The sequence below is a fragment of the Nyctereutes procyonoides genome, unplaced genomic scaffold (assembly GCF_905146905.1).
Source record: "Nyctereutes procyonoides isolate TBG_1078 unplaced genomic scaffold, NYPRO_anot_genome, whole genome shotgun sequence".
In the NCBI taxonomy this organism is placed as follows: Eukaryota; Metazoa; Chordata; class Mammalia; order Carnivora; family Canidae; genus Nyctereutes; species Nyctereutes procyonoides.
This window is the reverse complement of record NW_026575123.1, coordinates 3,821,457-3,842,347: the sequence shown is the minus strand read 5'-3', so window position 1 is coordinate 3,842,347 and position 20,891 is coordinate 3,821,457. Positions and strand designations below refer to the sequence as shown.

Sequence of the window (20,891 nt, the reverse complement as noted above, 5' to 3'; positions counted from 1 at the left end):
ATAAGACCTGAAGACAGGGTAGCAGCTGTGGGGGTGACAAGGCTGTTCGAATGGGAGGAAGCATTTATCTACCTCCTGGCAAGATAAAGAATTCAGTGAGGGGATGATCTCCTTGTCCAAACCCTATACTTCTTAGAAGAGAAGCCAGCAATGGGTGCCACTTCCATGTTCTCTCCTGTTTTCAAAGAGGTGAACAGGAAGACTGCAGTCATGGGGATACAAAGGCCTGGCAGATCCTCTTCCCTAACAAGAAAGAAGACCCAGGGTATTCTGTGGCTTTACCTTTCACTCAGCCCCCTTTGCTTGGTCGGTGGGCTAAAGACCAGAGGAGGAAAGAAAAGAGGGAAGGGAATATTTATTTCTTGAGTTACCTACACTGTGACAGATGATATACATGAAATTATATTGTGTTCCCCTCACAACAACCTCACTGGCCTCTTAAGAAAGACTAGAATGGTCTAAAAGGATCCAAATCATGATTTGTAATTTCTGTTTGCAATACAAAACTAGACCAATGTTAGTGCAAAGCCACGTGAAAAACAACCAAATCGTTGTGGAACGGAAATTCAGAGTTTCATTCAGTTCACCTCTGGCCTCACCTCAATCTTCTTCCCACACCAGGTTTTCCTTTTGATGAAAAGTAGAGTGTCTTAGGAGGTAACTCCCTAACTCAGCAACAAATTTTTAAATGTCATTTGGTTTCTGTACCTGGGAATTCCACCCCCCTTCACCAAAGAGTGTTTGCTATTGCCCTGCCCCGCGAGCTGTTTCTGGAATTTAGTAAATAATAATTGTTAGGTACTAGGTCTTTCCCAAGGGATATTATGAACCAATTCTGTCAAATAGGGATCTGAATGTATTCCCTCCTACAATTAAACCTCCTGAGAATTGTGAAGCCGGCTTTGAGGTCTCCTCCCCGGCCTACTTGGCCTGCCACACTCCATTCCAAAATTGCCACTCCTCTCTGCCATCCTGTAGCAAAACATCAGTCTGTGGCCCTTCTTGGCTCCCCCCGGCCCCCTTGCCACTCATCTCAGCAACTGGAGAAAACACACGTGTTTTAGACAAAAGGAAGAGAAGGAGAAACTCATGGAAGTGCACCCCCAGTGGAACTGAACATTGTCTTCAGCTCCATGTGAAGACAAGAGTCCGCCATCTCTCCTTCGGGCCCAGTGCCCTCCCCTCGTCCTGCCACTGCCACAGTGAAAGCTTGCCAGCACATCTTTATTGTGTCTCCAAGTGAGGTGTGGTGAATAACTTATTACAGAAGGAACACTCCCCATTTGTAGACAATGCCCACTTACAGAATGCTGGTGGCGAACATGGTGTGAAGCTATTTACGGGAGCTGAAGAGCAAGGGGATGACAGGAGAATCAGTGCCAGGAATTTAGGGCAAGAACAGTGCACAAATGTCTCCTGGCAGAGGGAAATCAGGCTTGTCCCTGCTAGGGAGATATAGAAGAGGAATTTCTGGTAACGCATATGGGGGGGTGCATATTTCTGGAGACGGACAGCAAGTTTGGGAATGGTGACCTGTGAATTGGTGCTGGGGACCCTCAGGGGCTCTGTGCTAGCACCACATGTGGGTGACCTTTGGCCTCCCCTACCCAGACAAGATGCATGGGTGCCAGTAAGTTGGCTTCCAGTGTAGATATTGGCAAGGACAGGCCTTTGCTGTTTTTGCTCAGATCTGCAGATCTGCTCTGGGCCAAGCGATCCTCACAAAACCAGCCTTGAGTCAGAAGAGCTAGCTCCTGAAATGAACTGAGTCAGTAAGGGGTCCGATGACCAGAGCTTTAGTCACTTGTGGAATGACTGGGCATAGTAATGGGCACACCTTGAGTTGCCTGAGACTCCCTCCCATTTAAAAGAAGTATCCTAAGTACGGGACAAAGGAAAAACACTAGAGTGCTAGGACCTGGAGTCTTGTTAGCCCCCAACAACTCCAGAAGGGAAGGCAAGTTCTTTCCAAAAGGTTCTGTACAGTTTCCTTGGGCGACTTGGGATTCAGCCCAGATCCCTTTGAACTCCCCGCTGGTGGGCTGAATTGCTGTGCTCGTCCTGCTCTTCAGAACAGCTAACTGCCGTCTTTCCTTCCTTCATAGTCATTGTAAGGGCTAGTCCGAGTCTGGGCCCGTGGAATGGAGAAATCCCTTTGGGCGGTTCGATTCTGAAAAGGAAGCCACCATATTGTTAAACCCACTCCAATTCCCAATTCCCAGGTATTTAAACAGAGCTCCAATCTGGAGCAGGAATCAACTCTCTTCCCTCTCCCATCTCTCCCTGTGAAGCGCTCCTCCCTTTGCCCTGCACTCCAGTCTCCTGTGCTGACCCAGGAGGCAGATCACAGGAAAGGAGATATGGCGTCCTTTCAAGGTGGCCGTCTAGGGGCCTTCAGAATGGCTACATCCTGTTCCCGAAGGACAAGCATTCCTTGCTAGCATAGATGAAAAAGGAGGAAAAAAAAAATTTACCTGCAGCTGAAAATGGGTGGAATAAGGAGCATAGAGTGTACCACTTAGCTCTTCAAGACCTGAAAGAGAGGGAAAGGAGAGGTTCCAGCATTAGGGCTCCACCCCACTTCGTGCTCCTGCCTGTTCTCACCCCAATTCAGTCAGTTATCAAAGTGTGACATCTATCTGTCTGTCTCTTCCGTAGACCAGAAGTTTCCTGTAGGGAGAGACTGTCCCAAGCCCAGGGCCAAGCACAAAGTAAGCACGGTATTGGATGAATAAATGAATAACTACCAACATAGGATCACTAGGGAAGCGCCTTCCAGAAAACTTCACTGGTGGCACAACTCATCCCAGAACCACATCTAAAGCACATTTGAAACCAGTTTTTTCAGATATGGATCCGGCCAGAAGGTGTCGCCTAGAGCAAATCTCACTGAGGATTTACCTACTTCCTTAACTGCCCACCAGGAAAGAAAAAAAAAAAAAAAAACTTTTTTTTTCTTTTTACTTTCTTTGGGAGGGGGCAAAACTTATGAGCAACAGTTTTCTGTGTATTTGAGGGAAATTCGAGGGATTTAAACTCTGGAACAGAAAAGCAAATCCATACAATCATCATGGATACCATACAAAGCAATCCATCGATTTCCCACCAAATGTACCTGTTCAGTTTACTCCACACACATCTCAGGTACCTTTCTCTATGTAAGGTACTGTGGAGAAGCTGAGGATTAACCAGAATGATTCCTGGCCTGAGGCTGACACTGGGGAACAAGGGATATATGACAGCTATACAAATAGCAATGGAATGAGACACCCTCTGATAAGAGCGTTTCAAAGTTTTACAGCTTGCAGGCAAAATGCATGAGAGACTAGGGATTGCATGACTCTAGAAGAGGGCAAGCGCAGGCAGAAGGACATGTCTGGAGCCTGGACACACAGGCGGGGAAAGGTAGTGGCTGGTTACTTTGGACTGAGAGCACAGTTTCCATGGTTGCTGGGTCCTGGCCATGAAAAGCTTCCCTATGTAAATATGGTGGGTACTGGGGAGCCAGCAAGGTATGTGAACAGGAAAATGTGGTAGTCAAAGAGAGGAAGGTGACAGTGGTCCATAAAATTAATGCAAAGAAAGAAGAAAGGGAAGAATAGTAGTTAGGGAATGAGTCCTAACAGAGTCCAAGAGTATGGGGACAGGCTGAAGCCCTGAGAGTGGATGGGAGTGGACAGGTGCTAAAGTATCCCCTCCAGCCGTCCCTGCTTCCCTTCAGGCTTCCAGGTGTCCAGAAGAGGGACCACAGCCACTGTGAAAAGCACCAGGAGGCTTTGCACCTCGGTTTTCAAGGGCAGAGAAAATTGTTAACTAAAGCTAAGAACCTCACCTTGGAGGTCCCTCCCTCCTGTCCCAGACCTGTCCTCTCCCTTGATTAGCCCCAGAGACCAATGAATAGATTCCTTTGGGCAAGAACAGTCTCTAGCTATCAGTTTAGCCTCTTTTTGGTTATGAGAACATCATAATACCTGGTTATTCACAACTTTAGGCAAGAGCAAAATCATTTGATTCTTTTATGTCAGGTACCATCTCTTCCCTCTCATGGGACCAGAGACATGCAGTAAGATGTGGCTCTTCAGGATAAATCAGAATCCTCAGTAACTTTATGGAGATACCTGCTGATTTATGATGAAAGGGCTTTCTCCCTTCTCTGTGACCACTGCAAGAAATCATGGCTTGCTTTCTATATTCAAATCTACAAAGGGCTCCACATTTCTGGAAGGAACACTTAGTTATCTGTTATAAAGAACATAATCTCACCTACTTGTCTCTAGAGATTTTTTTTAGTCATTCCTTTGCCATTCCTTTGCCCTATCTTATTTTGGCTTGAGAAACCCATAAGGTATTGTGTAGAAAGTACTAGATTAAGACTCCAGAGGCTGGTTTCTACTTCTACTAGAACTCTAGTTAGCTGGATGATTTTAAGCAACATCTGAGCCTGGGGGACTTTATCTATTCTATCAGAGGTATGACTTGGATCATCTTGAGTGCTCCTCAGAGTTATAATATCCTATGATTCTCCCCCATCTTTCTACAAGGGATTCCCAACCCAGCCATCCTCTGTACCTTGAGTGATTTCCTCTTGAGAGTAGGCTCTGTTCTCCACACCATAGCTCTGCTTCATGAGTTGAGGTTTACAAAATATGTCCTCCACAGGGTAATCCATGGGGTTCCGTTGCTTTGTGAGCAGCTGAAACTCAGGTGCAGCATAAACCAACAGGAAAACCCAGCCATTGGCAACCAAGGCTGAGCTGAGGACAGTATCATCCCACTCAGGGCCAAAGGTAGAAATCAGGAGCAAGGTGATCCATGTCACCCAGATGCCAATGGAGAGGAGCATGGTGAGGAAGATGTGGGTGCCATGTCTCTTCCAGCCAATGAAAGATCCACAGAAGATGAAGCAGGACATGAGGAAGGTCAGTGCCATCAAGGAGAGGACATAGATGAGCAACATGACAAAATCTTCATTCCGCCGAGGGGCAGAAAGCTCGGAAAAGATGGCAACATTGGTCCTATTCATGGTGAGAATGATGTACTCTGCAGCAATGATGTCCTGCACCAAGCTGAGGCCCACAGCCAGGCTCAGCATCACCATCAAGGATAGGGGCTTCCTTCCATGCACCAGCTTTGTCAGATTGAAAGCATGAGCCAGGAGGCAGGAGAAGCAGAGGGAGAAGAGGACGCCAAAGAGGAAGAAGCGGGTGGGCCCTGTGCTGCCATCAAGTTGGATGATGAAAGCGAAGGTAAGGCCAAAGATCCCCAGAACACCAAGGAGGAAGAGAAACTGGGTCGGGAGCACTTTTCGCCTGTTGGAGTCTTGCACCTTGCAGATGAGGATCAGAAGAGCAAACATGAAGGCCATCGAGGTCACAGCCCCAACTGCAGCCACTGCTTCTAGGACGATGCCCCAAATTTTAGTGGTATCACAAAGTTTGTGGTACCTGGCATCCAGGTTTGAGTGGCAACCACTAGGGGATGTTGTGGCCATTCTGGTCCTGCATAAAAGCAAGTTGTGGGGAGGAAGAGGTGAATCTCCTAACAAATTCAGCCACAGGACACCCAAAAAGATTAGAAAAAAAATCTTTGTATGTTTGGCCAGGATGTTGCCCCTAAACTTGCTACTTAGATAAAGCTACTAACTTTTCTCCACCTTTTGTGGCAAATTCTAAAGGAAAAAAACAAATCTTCCCACAATTAAGTCATAAATATGTATCCTGATGCCAGAGGACTCAGTGCTCTTTTGAAGGGTTCCAGGGTTTCATTTTAAAAAACAATTTGCCAGGGTTCCTGATATTTTTGCCTAGTATTTTGTCAGAATTCATGAGCATGGAAATCTCTAAGTTTAAATTTTAATCATAATTTATCAGTCTGAAGGTTTTTTCCATCTTTGCCTGTTTCAGACATTTGGAAGTATCCCATTCTTTTTTTTTTTTAAGGTTCTATTTATTTATTTGAGAAAGAGAGCACATGTGCAAAAGTGGGGGGGGGTGCAGAGGGAGAGGGAGAAGCAGATTCCCCGCTGAGTATGGAACCCGATGCAGGGCTTGACCCCAGGGTCCTGGGATCATGGCCAGCCAAAGGCAGACACTTAATTGCCTGAGCCACCCAGGCACCCCTGTAAGCACCTCATTCTTTCATGCATAAGAGGAGTTATCTATTTAAACTACAGATTTCTCTATGGAAGGCCACACATCCACTTTGCCACCCCCGTATCCTCTTCTTAGCTCTGCTGTCACATGTTAGAAGGATTTTTTTTCCCTCCTTAAGGTTTGTAAGGCTGGCTCTACTCTTATTCCAAAAAGTGATGGAGTCTTCTCTGTCATAACAAGTTCTTTATTAATTATCTGTTAGGAGAAAAGTCCTAGAGAATGCACAAAAAAATAGTGAATAATCTAATGAAATATATTACCAATAGCTAATGCTCATTTTTACTATGGATCAGAAACTCTTCCAATCACCTTTCATATATATATATATGAATAATATATATATATATATAATATATATATATTAGTTTAATTTTATAGCAACTCCAGGAGGTAAAAAATATTAGCCCTATATTGCAAATGAGAAAACTGAGGCAGAGACAAGTTAAGTTACTTGCCCAACACCATACATTGAGGAAATGGCAGAAGCAGAATTTGAACATAACTCATCTGGCTCTAGGATCCATGTTCTCTCATACTACAGGTACCACCTCTCGAGTAAGTTCTAGTTGGCCTTAAATGCAATCTGAGGTGTTCTCATTCTCTCTCTCTCTCTCTCTCTCTCTCTCTCTCTCTCTATGTCCTTCCCTTTTCTACCTCATTAGATGCCTCATTAACCAGCTCTGTTTATGGTCTTGATTCCACTTAGTTCAGACCCACACAGGCTGGGAGTTCCCAGGTGACAGATGATCCACAAAGCAGGTAATCTGTTCACCCAGTCAAGGACAATCAGACTTGACTGGCTGGGGACACCTGGGTGGCTCAGTGGCTGAATGTCTGCCTTTGGCTCAGGTCATGATACCAGGGTCCTGGGATTGAGTCCCGCATCAGGGAGCCTGCTTCTCCCTCTGCCTATCTCTGCCTCTCTCTCTCTGTGTCTCTCATAAATAAACAAAATCTTAAAAAAAATATAAAAATAAAGAATTAACTGGCTGGGAGCAACCTGCGTGGCTCAGTTGAATAAGTGTGACTCTTGATTTCGGCTCAGCTGGTGATCTCGGGGGTCGTGAGATACAGCCCCATGTTGGGCTTCACACTCAACTGGGAATCTGTTTGTTCTTCTCCCTCCCGCTCTGCACTCCCCCACCCCCACCCCCACCCCCACCATTGCAGCTGGCAGGTGTGCATGCACCTTCTCTCTCTCTCTCTCTCTCTCTCTCTCTCTCAAATAATTAAGTAAATAAAATATTTTTTAAAAAAGAATTGACTGGCTATACCCCCTATATATCTCTCATTGATTTCCCAGATCTGCTTCCTTCTCCACTCCCACTAACTTCATGTCAATTTTAAACCTAGCTGATGTTCAAACCTCATGAAATCTAATTCCTAAGAATTCAGGGCATGGTGGGAAGATAAATTGGGAAATTGGAAGAGAGAAGGAGTTTATACATCTTAAAATATATGGGTCCAAAAGTCCAAAGTCAATGTCAGGTAAGACATTGAAATTCAAAAGTGCTAAAGTTTTAACAGTTTGTCAACAAACTATAATTTTTTCCTGGATTACCTGGCCAGTTTATCAGTTTATCTGGTTTATCAGTTTCTATGACACCATTCTTTTGGTTTTGTTAAATGCTATTTGTGCATGAATGGGTTTGGGGAGCACAGCGCTTTAGACTTTAGATTTTATTTTCCTGATAGGATTGCTCACTCAACAGTGAAAAGTTCTGAACTGACTAGAAGAGAAATGCAGTCAGGACAAGGAATAGAGGACAGTGTTGGAGGAAGGAAAGGCTCACTGAGTACCCCTCCACAGAAAATCACCAGTGAAAGACCTCGCCCCCCACCCCCACCCCCAGGCCAAGTAGGGAGAGATCGTGCAGAAAGGAACTGGAAAGAAGGAGAGTCGCTAGGACTGGGAAGCAGGAAAAGATACAAAACATTCATTGCATCCTGCCTCTTTCTTTATTAGCAGAGAAAACAGCTCAGAATGTCTTCACCCCATGCCCATAAATGCTCATAGACAAGATTTCTCTGGCCCTTCACAGCTCTATGAGATGCTGTGATCAACCCTAGGGAAAAAGAACACCCGTTTCTCTTTTTTCCATTTTATATCTTCAAGATCCAACTACAAGTCAGAGAACAACACAATGGGATATGGAACCAGCCATTGCTCACTAACTGTCCAGGGCAAAGGAGCACCTTCCTCAGTGCAGACAGAATTCAAACATCTGCTTCCCTTAAAGATACAAAATCTGAGGGCACCTGGGTGGCACAGTCAGTTAAGCATCTGATTCTTGATTTCGGCTCAGGTCACAATCTCAGGGTTGTGGGATCCAGCCCAGACCCACTGGGCTCCATGCTCAACCAAGACTCAGCTTGAAAGATTCTCTCCCTCTGCCCCTCATCCCACCTCGCTCTCAAATAAATAAATAAATAAACCTTTAAAAAAAAAAAAGATACAGAACCTCCATTTCAGTTAAATGAGGTAGTCATCACCCTAGCTTTGTTTAATTTTCATGGTAAGTAGGGAAAAAAATTATATATGTGTGTATATATATGCAATATAAAACACAATTACATAAATGAATATTATGTATATGTTGGAATATTATAAGTATGTTAGAATACAATAACTTAAGTAATATAAATAACAAATAATTGATAGCTTCAATCTATCTTCCTAACTTTCTTTTTTTAAGATTTTATTTATTCATTCATGAGAGACACAGAGAGAGGCAGAGACACAGGCAGAGGGAGAAGCAGGCTCCCTGCAGGGAACCCGATGCAGGGCTCGATCCCAGGACCCCGGGATCGTGACCTGAGCCAAAGGCAGATCCTCAAGCACTGAGCCACCCAAGTGCCCCTCTTCCTAATTTTTTAATGAAATTTGGCTCCCCAAGCTTAACTTTTTATTGTATAGTCATTCATTCAACCAATATTTCCCGAGCACCACTATGTGCCCATCACTAAATAGTCAGTGGTGAAGGGGAAAACCGGCAAATGCCCTAGCATAGAAGGGACAGACAGACAGACATAATCTGCCACTACTTCCACGGCCTTCCCAAGGCCTTTCGTCAGCAGGGGTCTGTCACGGGGGTCTCTACAGCATGGAAATCACACCACAGTCACCCCTACCACAAAGCAAAGATGGAAATACCTCTTCAGAGCAGAAAGAGTGAAATACACGGGAGGAAGAGGGCGGGCAAGGCCTGAGACACAAGTGCCCAAAGTCCGGTTTGCCTCACCTCTGAACGCCCGCTCTGCGGTGGTGAGGGGAAGGAAGGTGCAGACCTTGTCAGTGCGGGTGCTGGGAGGATGGGAGAGGAAGAAGGGTCCCCCTCCCTTGAATGCAAGCACAGTGCATACAAGGGAAGGGAGGGACCCAGGCTGGGCACATCTCCTCCCTGCTCACCTTTGCCTCTCCCCCTCACCCCCTCCCATCAGTCATAAGGGCGGTGTCTAGCTGGAAAGGTATTTCTCCCTCCCGGGCCGCCCGCCTACCACTCCTTCTCCACCCTCTAGGTAGTGCTATCCCTTGCCAACTGGTCATGAGCATCAAGGGGAATTATATGCACTTTGGGCCTGATGACTCTATCTTGACGGAGACTGATGAGGTGTTTGCCTATAGGAGAGTCGGGGTGCCGGTCAGAGGAAAAGTGAGGCAGAAACCTCCCATCCCCCAACCTGGACCTCCAGGCCCATCTATTCTGGTGGCAGGTGTGCAGGAGGCGGGTGTGTCTCGAGGCCTCCCGGCATCTGCAAACCAGGTCACAGGTATACAGAGGTGGGGAAAACCAATTTCCCTCAATTTCAATTCCACCTCCCACCCCAATCACGCACAGGAGATGGAGAAGCAGACTCTGAAGTCCCTTTAAAACATTATTTTGGGGGGGCCTGGGTGGTTCAGTCAGTTGGACATCTGCCTTCAGCTGATCTCAGGGTCCTGGTATCGAGCTCCAAGTAGGGTTCCCTGCTCAGCGAGCAGCCTGCTTCTCCCTCTGCCCCTCTCCCTCTGCTCCTGCTTGCTCACTCTCTCTCTCTCTCTCTCTCCCTCTCAAATTAATACATAAAATACATTTTTAAAAAACACTGTTTTTAGGGCAGCCCCGGTGGCTTAGTGGTTTAGTGCCACCTTCAGCCCGGGGCCTGATCCTGGAGACCGGGGCCTGCTTCTCCCTCTGCCTGTCTCTCTCTCTCTCAATCTCTGTCTCTCTCTCTAATAAATAAATTAAAAATCTTAAAAAAAAACACTGTTTTTAAAGAAATGTTGACATTTTCAAGCATACAAAGCCCAAGGGCTCATCATCTGGTTTCGGAAATTACCAATCTATGGCCAATTTTGCTTCCTCTCCATCCCCACCCCACTCAGTAGACTGTTTTTAAACAAACACCAGGCATCCTATCATTTTATGCACAAATACTTCAGTGTGTATCTCGAAAAGATAAAACTCCCTTTTAACCTAACTACATTTCAAAAGTTAAGAATAACCCTGTCATATCAAATACCCACCTGGGGTTCACATTTCCCAATTCTCTCTCTTTTTTAACATGTTTCTTAGTAAATACACTTTTATCTAAGTGACTAATTTTTCTGGAATCCTCCTTACTTCATCTCTGCTAGCCTTCCTCCAACCTCTTCCCCCAGCATGACACCCATTGTGTAACAGGTCCAAATGTCCTCTAACTACTTTGAATTTGGTCAGAGGAAAATAAGACTCATCGGACTCATTAACAAGCAGCTCTGCCAGAGAAGGCCCTGTGTCACCCAGATGAGGAAAAGAGAGAGGGAAACTGGCTCGGGAAAAAGGTAGGGTTCTGGGAAGCAAAAAAGGGCTAATATAAACTGCCAGGAGTTACAGAAACAGCCTTTGGAGAAGAATGTAAGGGCTGGAGCTAGAAAGAAAAAATGGAACGTGACCAGGGATTATTTGGCCATCGTTCGTAACCAAAGTCAAGGACACAGAGATTTAGGGTCCTGCCAAGAGAGGACTAGCTCCCTCAAAGACCAAGTGGGAGCTGAAAGAAGCAATTTACTGTTGGACTGCTCTGATGGGGAGAGTCTCCCCACTAACTCATCCTCAACATGCACCAGGTGTGCTTTAATGGGCTCTGCCTCTGAACCCTCACCACCTCCTTATACTATAGCTCCTATCATCACTATCTTGCCTCCAACTGCAGCGATGGAGGCACAAGTCAGCCCCCTCACCAAAGTCCCACCACTGGGAGATGGCAGGGCCAGGATCCAAATCAGAATTCCAACTCCAAAGTTACACTGCGGAGCCCTCTGTCTGGTAAAAACTTTAAAGCTGGGAGTGGAGCACCTGGTGGTTCAGTGGTTGAGCATCTGCCTATGGCTCAGGGTGTGATCCCGGGGTGCTGGGATCGAGTCCTGCATCGGGTTCCCTATGGGGAGCCTGCTTCTCCCTCTACCTATGTCTCTGCCCCTTCTCTGTGTGTCTCTCATGAATAAATAGGTAAAATCTTTAAATAAACAAATAAGCCAGGAGGGACCTGCCATCACGGGGCCAGGGGGTGGGGTGGGGAGGTGACTGCATCAGCACTCAGGCTCTGAGCATGAACAAAATTCACTGAGGCACAAAGCCTGCCCTTGTGAGTTGCTCCAGCTGTTGGAACTGTGTGTAGCCTCAGATTTCTCCCCGGGAACAAAAGGACTGTCCCCCCAGCCTGGCTGCTGGAAGAAGCCCTCCACTGCAGGAGGCAGGCCAGGAAAGGAGGTCTTGAAAGCAGATGAGAGCGGGGCAGGGGGCATCACAGGGGTCTCCCCACTTGTGAGCCTGAGGCAGAGGCTCAAAAAGCCAACTTCAGATCAACCTCTGAGTTGGGATATGGTCTGAGAAATCCCTACCCCACATTTCTGGCCCCAAAGTTCATGTCCTGGGGATTCCATCTCTTCAGTATCTCAAACATTCTACTTCTCCCAGCCCTAAGGCCAGCCACCCCACTCAGACCACTTCAGATGACCCTCCTCGCTCTCTGGGGCACCTGGGTAGTTCAGTGGTTGAGCATCTGCTTTTGGCTCAGGGCTTGATCTCCGGGTCCTGGGATCAAGTTCCACATCAGGCTCCCCGCAGGGAGCCTGCATCTCCCTCTGCCTGTGTCTCTGCCTCTCCTTGTGTGTGTGTCTCTCATGAATAAATAAATAAAATCTTAAAAAATGATAATAATAATAACCTCCCTTTCTCCCCATCCTCCGCCTCCTGTGGGCTGACTAAAACATACTTTAGGGCCAATGCTAGGGGGTTTGGGCCATGCCTGGAACCATGGTGCTAACTAAATGACTCCGGGGGTCTCCCAGGAGAGCATGAATCCTGAGATTTCCCAGGAAGCAGAGAGAGATTTACTAGAATCTGTCCTCTGTTGCCAGCCAATTCCTTGATGACTAAACCCTGCACTTTGGAGGCACACGGTAGAGTTTTAGCATGTGTAGCCTCTGACCTGAGACATGAGGACAGAACTTTTCATTAGTCATAACGGTGAGACACCCCCCTCCTTCACTTACCACAGCTGCTAACTAAGCTAGCCACCCACTGTCCAGTCACCCAACAACAGCGACAACCAAGACCTTGAAGTCACCTGGCACCGTCCTAAACCCTTCTGAAATGAGTCAAGGCATGAAAAAGAAAAGTTACAAAGGAAAAGGACGCATTGTTGGTAAATTGAATTTAAATAAAATTTTGAAAAAGAAAATGGCGAAGTGAAAGGCAGAAAGGTAAGAGAAGAACAAGAGGAGGAGGTGACAGGGAAGAGGAAAGGTAGGGAGAGGAAGGGGGGGAGGCAGGAGTCGCTGTCCGGGCTCAAGTCCAAGCCTTGTCTTTACCCCACCCCTTTGGAAATAAGCAGTTTCCGCTGCGTCAGGTGTGGACACTCTCCTGGAACCTCCCTCCTCTCCTCTGTAAGATGAGGGTGGGGTGCTAAACCAGATGGTGGGAGCCCACTTTCATCCCTCTAGGAAGCTCCCATTAGACAACTGCCCGGGGCGCCTGGGGCTCAGTCGGTTAAGCATCTGCCTTGGGCTCAGGTCATGATCCTGGGGTCCTGGGATCGAGCTCCCATGGGCTCCCTGCTCCGCGGGGAGCCTACTCCTCCCTCGCCCTCTGCCGCTCCCCTGGCTTGTGTGCACGCGCTCTCTCTCAGATAAATAAAATCTTTTTTTTTTTTTTTTAAAAAAAAGGCAGTTGCCAAATCTTCCTCTCTCCCTTCATTCTTCTTCCTGCCCCACCTCCCATCATTAAAAGAACATGTCCTGCCAACTCCCAACCAAACCCCAAAACAGGGCTGGAGGTGACTAAGGGTCTGAGTGCAGGCCAAGGAGAGGGCCACCAAGCAAACACACACCTGCGAGACCAGGCCACCAGGTAGTGGAGTAACATTGACCCTAGACCTAGACTTGCTCTTGACGACCTGGGGCACTGACCAGTACAAGCACAAATGCCAAAACTGATGAGTCCTCCAGCATCCCCGAGACGCCTCTCTTTTCCCTGGGGGTGGAGGGGTTGGGAGTGGTGGGGAGGCTGAAGCCCAGACCTGGAAAGTTGCCCAAGCTGACTGGACGTGCTGTGCCCCTTCCCTGCCCCATTCCACCCTGCCCTGCCCTGCCCAAGAGTATCTGAGCACGAATAACCTGGAGCCTTGCCAAAGCCAATCTTATCTTCCTCCTAGGAGACATATCTCATTCTGTCATCTGAAAATGAAGAGGACAATACTTACCTGTTAGCACTGCCTGAGGGATAATACCGAATAACTTGTGACTGTTAACGCTGAGTCTTCACGTACCCCAGCTGGGCAAATGTGTGATTTTCTAACATTTTAGTCTTCTCTCTCCTCTTAAACTGTCCCCTTCAATATATTATAATAGTCACAATATAAATTATGAAGAAAAATAGTGAGGACTAGTGCCACATCCTGAGTTCCCTGGAGCCAGGCACAATGCTGAGTGTTCACGTATTTATAGCTTTTCTCTCATTTACACATTTTTACATCTGTTATCCATCTCATTTACTATTCCTACAAGCCATTTTACAGGTGAGAAGACTGACTCTTAGCAGTTTCATGTCCAGTGGTGCCTGAGCAGCCCAGTGGGTTAAGCATGGGACTCTTGGTTTTAGTTCCAGTTATGATCTCAGGGTGGTGGGATGGAGCCCTAGCCCCACATCAGGCTCTGAGTCTGCTCATTTATGAACTCTGAAGGTTTCCTCCCTGATTCCAGCCTCTCTCTACTTAAACCAACTCTGAGAAGTTCTCTAGTGAGCGATCCTACACTCAATCAACAAACATTTAAGTACCTACTTTGTGTCAGGTACTGTGTTAAGTGTATGAGTCACATAGATCCAAAGTATGGCTTCTGTCCCTGCCAGGACCAATAGGGTCACACTGACATACAAATAAGGGGTTATGGGGTCTGCAGGGATTCCCAAGGGCACATGGGAAACAGCGAGTCATTCTACCTAATGGGTCTTTAAAAAAAAAAATGCTATAAAGACCAAGGAGGTGAGGCATGAAAGATGTGCAATGAACACGGAGAGATCTTTAGGAAGGCAGAAGAGACAGGGCTTGGGGAAAAAAGGGGTCCAGGTTAATTCTCAGATTTCTGGCTTAGGCAACAGAATGGAACTTAGAAAAATAGGCCGGTGAGGACCGATGCCAAACGTAGCCGTGCTGAATCTGAGATGAATATGGGACCTGCACCTGGCAGCATCCAGAAAGGACAAGCATGAGGTCCTCCAGAGAGTTTACTCTGGGCTACACGCTGTTTCACTTAATTCCCACAACAACCCCAATTATTATGTCCCTTTTCTTGCAGTTGAAGCACAGAGAAACTAAATAACTTGCCCAAGATCTCATGGTGCTTAGAAGCCAGGCTCCAGGGATACCCCAGTGGCTCAGTGGTTGAGCATCTGCCTTTGGCTCACGGGGTGATCCCGGAGTCCTGGGATCCGGTCCGCATCAGGCTCCCTACGGGGAGCCTGCTTCTCCCTCTGCCTAGGTCTCTGCCTCTCTCTCTGCGTCTCTCATGGGTAAATACATACAATCTTTAAAAATAAAAAATAAAGAAAAATGATCAGGGGTTGGGAATGAATGAATAATAGTAATAGTAATAATAAGCCCAAGTGGTTTCCCAGAAACCAAGGAGCAATTTCAAAAAAAAAAAAAAAAAAAAAAAGAAGAAGAAGAAGCAGTCAATAGAGTCAAATGGTATGAAGAAGGGAAACAAGGAAGGGAAGAGATCTTTGGATTAACATGTTAGTTAGCTCCTTTTTATTTGTTATAACAGATTCAGTCCCCATTTGAGCTTCATGGCTTTTCTCCAACTGGTCCTCCCACCCATCCCCTCCTGCCTTCCTCACTCCTCTCTTTCTTCCTCACTCTTTCTCACTCCATGCAAGGCAAGCCAATCTCCCAAGAGTATTTCTATCCAGGAGGGAACTGGGATTCATCTAAGGCTTTGTGATAGTCACGCTCTTTGCCTCAGCAAGTTTACTGTCGTTCCAGCCAGAAAGACCCTTCCCCTCCTAGACACAATCCATTTACCTCATCACTTCGAAACTAAGCCCAAAACTTACCTGTATCTTAAGGTTTTGAAAAATTATTAGTCCTGTCTCATTCTAAATTTGTGGGTCTCTTCATTATTTCTTAGCACTCAAGTTTTTCCATCTATAGGTTTTATATTATACATTAATATCAATGCTGACTCAACCATCAGATAACAGGCTTCTAGGACTCCTGAGTCGCTCAGCGGTTGAACGCCTCCCTTCAGCTCAGGGTATGATCCTGGAGTCTCAGGATCAAGTCCCACATCAGGCTCCCTGCATGGAGCCTGCTTCTCCCTCTGCTTATGTCTCTGCCTCTCTCTGTGTGTGTGTCTCTCATGAACAAATAAATAAAGATAAGAAGCTTCTTAAAGAAACAGCAAATTTTCTATTTGTTGGTATCCTCCTCACTAGGTGTTCCGCACAGCGGTTGCCAAGCAAATGTTTTGGACTCAGGCTGACCACTGAATATTTACTCAAAGCAAGTTATTTATTAGTAAGTGTGAGTAATGGGGAGGAAGAATTTTTGAAGATGAATATGCACTAATGCTTATCCTCATTTTTTTTAATCTAGGCTGAATTCTAAGACAAGGGTGGAGTCCCACAGGAATTTCTCTGGCCTTGATGAAGGATTAGTTATAAATGGAAAATGTCTATAGGAAAATCTCCAGGATCCTCTGTTCTGAGGAGTCATCCTAATTCTGATGACATAAAAGTGATTATGGCAACAGCTTATGAATAACATCACTGAATTGAGTTTCTTTGTAGCAACTGAGAGAAAATGAATCATTGAACCACTTTAGGAAGATCTAAACAAATATAACTATAGAATTTATCCCTGATTTTTCACTTTCAGGTACCCCTGGGGGCATTACAAACTATCTTCCTCCATTCTAAACAAAGCATATGAACTTCAGATTATTGTAAAACAGATTGCTGGAATATAAAATAAAATACTGGAAATCTTTTATAAAAAAACAAAAGAAAATAAGATTTTGAGTGAAACTTCCAAATCTTTTAGGCCTAGGGTTTTAAGAAAGAAAATGTCCAGAAAATAGGTGGATAAAGTCCTCTACTGGTATACCAGCTCCCAACTCTCAAAAGAACCTTCTTTTAAATATTTTATTTTATTTTTTAAAATATTTTAATATATAAAGGGAACATATTCATGCTCAGTCCAACAAGTCCGAAGCTAAATTTATCATCTTTCCTCATAAGCCTGTGTTTCTAAGCCCTGAGAATAGCACAACCAACCACTTAGCACCCTAGCATATCTAAAGATAAAATATAGACTACTAATGTGGGAAAAGATGGAGAGGGCAGATCACGTGGCCAAAATCTATTTGGCAATAGCAGGCAACAGTTATTACAATAAATATAAATGGTAACTTCTTCATTTTTAAAAAAGATTAAATTAAACTCTATATACCTATAAGAACAAGATTCAGAAACATTGAAAGTTGGGGTGCCTGGGTGGCTCCGTCTCTTAAGCCTCTGACTCTTGATTTTGGTTCAGGTCAAGATCTCAGAGTTGTGAGATCAGCCCCCTGTCAGGCTCTGCCAAGGGTGTGGAGTCTGCTTAAGATTCTCTCTCTCTCTAGGGATGCCTGGGTGGCTTGGTGGTTGAGCTTCTGGCTCAGATCATGATCCCAGGGTCCTGGGACTGAGTCCAGCATCAGGCTCTTCATGAGGAGCCTGCTTCTCCCTCTTCCTGTGTCTCTGCCTCTGTGTGTGGGTCTCTCATGAATCAATACATAAAATCTTAAAAAAAAAATTCTCTCTTCCTCTCCCCACTCTCTAAAAATAAAAACAAAACGTTGAAAGCAAATGAAAAAATTTAAATAAATGCAAAAATAAGTAGTAACAGATATTGTTTACTTAGCAGGTATTATGTATCAAGTACAAAATTAAATAGCTTGCTGAAGGGGGACACCTGGGCAGGTCAGCAGCTGAGTGTCTGCCTTCAGCTCAGGGTGTGATCCTGGAGACCCAGGATTGAGTCCCACGTAGGGCTCCCTGCATGGAGCCTGCTTCTCCCTCTGCCTGTGTCTCTGCCTCTCTCTCTCTCTCTCTCTCTCTCTCTCTCTCTCTCTCTGTGTGTGTGTGTGTGTGTGTGTGTGTCTCATGAATAAATAAATAGAATCTTTAAAAGAAAAAAAAAAAGACCCCTCAGGAGAAACTCAAGGCCCAAACCCTGGCTGCCTCAGAGCTACAGGTCAGGTCTGGCAGAGCCTGGATGAGGAGTCAGTCTTCTGACTCAAAACTGAGAGCACTTCCCAGTAATGTTCTGCTGCTTTCGATCTGCCTCTGAACACACCTCTCACCATACCCCCCCAGGAGCCTTTCTGTTTCTTCCCAAGTAACGCCTCTGCTGAGGCTTCCTTTCCGTTATTCCTTCCCTCTCCTAGAAATAGCCAGCACACAGACCTGGAGGGTGGAATTCAGACCCCCATTCTCACCCCTCCCATGGATCCCAGCCCATGTATCTGAAGTGGTTCAAGTATTCTCTTTCAGGAATGAGCCCAAACTCATGATGAGATGAGCACTGGGGGTTATACTTTATGTTGGCAAATCGAATTTTAAATAGAATTTAAATTAAAAAAGAAAAGAAACGAGCCAAAAGTGGTGGCTGATTCAACTGAACCCTTCAAACAGATGTGGCCTTTGAGGAGAAAATCTGCCTGGAGGGGCACCTGGGTGGCTCAGGGGTTGAAAATCTGCCTTTGGCTCAGGTGGTGATCCCAGGGTCCTGGGACTGAGTCCTGCATCAGGGTACCTGCAGGGAGCCTGCTTCTCCCTCTGCCTCTCTCTCTCTCTCTCTCTCTCTCTGACTCCCATGAATGAATAAATAAATAAAATCTAAAAAAGAAAAGAAAATCAACCTAGAAAGAGGTCAGGAACAGAAAGTCCTTCAAAATTCCCTGATCCCGAGCAGGCTTCCCCTATCACTAACCCTTCCTTCCCAGTGGATGTTGAAGGGAGCTTCTCCAACAGCCTTGAGGCCACACCTGGGTCCCACCTAGCTGCTGCCCAGAAGGTGGGCTGTTATTGGATATTCAACTTCCATCCCCCCCCCCCCAGGGTTCCTGAGCAACTCCACGGACAGCCCAGCCAGGGAGGGAATGCTGTGGAGCGACAGCCTGGCCCTCCCATCGAGAGAGAGGGGTGGCTTCTACAATCTACTTTCCAAAACGCAGAAGCCTGTGCTCGTTGCGGAAGAACAAAATTGATCAAAACTTCTCTGTACCTGGGTGAGGTAGCAATTAGCACCATCTCCCTCCTCCTACCTCCCCCACCACCGACTCCCAAACCTCTCCACCCCCAACCCCTTCCTCGAAAATCTTCCTCCGTCTTTTCCCTTCCCCTAGGGTGATCCCCGGACTGCTCACCTGCCAGCCAGGTTCCACCTGCTAAGCGTTGGTACGACGTGTCCGAGCACAAACGACTGCTCTGGCCTTTGAGCCGTCTGTCTGTCTGTCTGCCTCTTATCTTAGCCGGGGAAGCTGGGCGTGGGGAGGAATCTGGGTTAAGCCAGAGAACCCCCCCTCCTAGCCAGCCGTAGTCCACCACCGAGTTCTCTCCTCCCGCCTCCCACCCCACCCAGCGCCGCCCTCCCCGCAGGATTTGAATCCGGAGGCGGGTTCGCCCCGGGCTGCGCGCCGCGCTCACCCTGGAGCCCGGGCGGAGGCGGGCGCCCGAGCCGCTGGCTCCCCGCACGTCGAGGCGGCCCGGGAGGCTTCGGGTGCCGGGGAAGCCCGCGGGCGCCCAGCGGTTATACCGGCAGCTGTCGCCGGGGGAGGGGTGAGCCGGGGGAGGGGTGAGCCGGGGGAGGGGTGAGCCGGGGGAGGGCCGGGGGAGGGGTGAGCCGGGGGACACGGGGCGGGAGCGCGGCGCGCCGAGCGCTCTTAGGAAAATAAGGTCCCGGTGCCAGGGAATGAACCAAAAGCCTCCTGACGTCAGCGGCACAGTCACCCTTCCAATGGGGGCGGACGGGGGGGACCACCTCGGCCCCATCTGGAACGTCCGACCGCGCGGGGCGCGCGCACCGTCCCGAGGCCCCGGGGACACGCGCTCCAGGGCCCCGCCCGCCCCGGGCCACACCCGCGGGCCACACCCGCGGCCCCGCCCTCCCCGCCGGGCACGCCCCTCGGCCGCGCCTCGGTTTCCCCCCGCGTCCCGTGCGCCCGAGCGTGCGTGCACGCGGGAGGGAGAGCTGAGCCCCAGGCGCCCCCCCCCCGCGGGGGAGGCCCCGACGCTGTCACCTGGCCCCTGGCCTTGGCCTCGCCGTCGCTCCCGGGTACCCGCCCGGGCACGAGGCGACGCCAGGTGCGGGCGAGGAGGCGCCGAAGCCAGGCGGGAACCAAAGAAGACTCCCCGGGGTGCAGGGGGCTCCGCACCCCCACTCCTCTCGTCGGGACTGTCCCCGGCCGAGCGCCCGCAGAGCTGCCCCGGGCGGAGGCCTCGTGGTCTCTCCGCGGCCCTAAACTGCCTCTCCGGAAGCCTTGACCCTGCAGGGTGATGAGAACGGGGCGCCAGACAGAAATTATGAAATAAAGGCATTTGCCTTTGGTGTCTGGTTCCCCCTCCCGCGCTGCCCACTCCTCTCCCCTGTATCAAGCCAATCCTCCCGAAACTCGTCTTTGTTTACTTGTCAAACAATCCTGGAGTGGCTGCCCCTCGGTGTCAGGGCTCAGGGTAAGGCTCCACCCCAGCTGCCTCGGAGAGGAGGGGTTCTGTGCCTTTGGGGCGCCGACTGGCCTACCGTAAACGAACCGGTGTTATTATGCATGTGAATGAACAGGGGAAGGCCTCAGCCTCCCCAGCTTTGTCCCCACACCCCAAGTTTCCAGAGACTAATGGGCTTTTAAAATGTGATTTTATTCGGTTTTCATTTCACTTCCAAGAAACCACAGCCAGTGCGTTGGGTCTTGGAATATTTCGCTCGAGGCCTGCAGCCCAGGGTTCTGTAGTCTGTCCACTCCTCTCCCCAGGCTCCTAGGGGTGTGTGTGTGTGTGTGTGTGTGTACCAGCAACTGAGAGGTTGCTGGAAATAGCAGTGCTTTTTAGCGTGTGCCATCTGCTAAGTGAGTTCTTCTCTCTGGCCCTCAGTTTTCTTGTTTTCAAGGAGGAAGTGGGATGAGACCACCCTTGTCCAATAGATCTACTGTTCCAGCCACAAATGCGAGCAACATTT

At 47.8% G+C, this 20,891-nt stretch overlaps 1 protein-coding gene across 1 annotated transcript; it reads right to left on the bottom strand.

Moving 5' to 3' along the window:
• Window positions 1-1,205: 1,205 nt before the first annotated feature.
• GPRC5A (G protein-coupled receptor class C group 5 member A) lies at window positions 1,206-19,463 on the bottom strand. Its single transcript, XM_055336836.1, has 5 exons — window positions 19,367-19,463; window positions 19,087-19,200; window positions 4,570-5,498; window positions 2,475-2,533; window positions 1,206-2,170 (listed from the first exon to the last, which is right to left on the bottom strand). The coding sequence occupies exons 3-5, from the start codon at window positions 5,489-5,491 to the stop codon at window positions 2,078-2,080; spliced, it is 1,074 nt and encodes a 357-aa protein (XP_055192811.1). The 5' UTR covers window positions 5,492-5,498; window positions 19,087-19,200; window positions 19,367-19,463; the 3' UTR covers window positions 1,206-2,077.
• Window positions 19,464-20,891: the final 1,428 nt, after the last annotated feature.

What these genes read in the sequence shown, in the direction of transcription:
- GPRC5A (XM_055336836.1), bottom strand. Translation starts at nt 5,491, where the DNA reads ATGGCCACAACATCCCCTAGTGGTTGCCACTCAAACCTGGATGCCAGG. An exon ending in TCAAGAGGAAATCACTCAAG is followed by an intron (nt 2,534 to 4,569) that starts GTACAGAGGATG and finishes CCTCTCTTTCAG; the next exon opens with GTCTTGAAGAGCTAAGTGGT. An exon ending in CCACCCATTTTCAGCTGCAG is followed by an intron (nt 2,171 to 2,474) that starts GTAAATTTTTTT and finishes CTTCCTTTTCAG; the next exon opens with AATCGAACCGCCCAAAGGGA.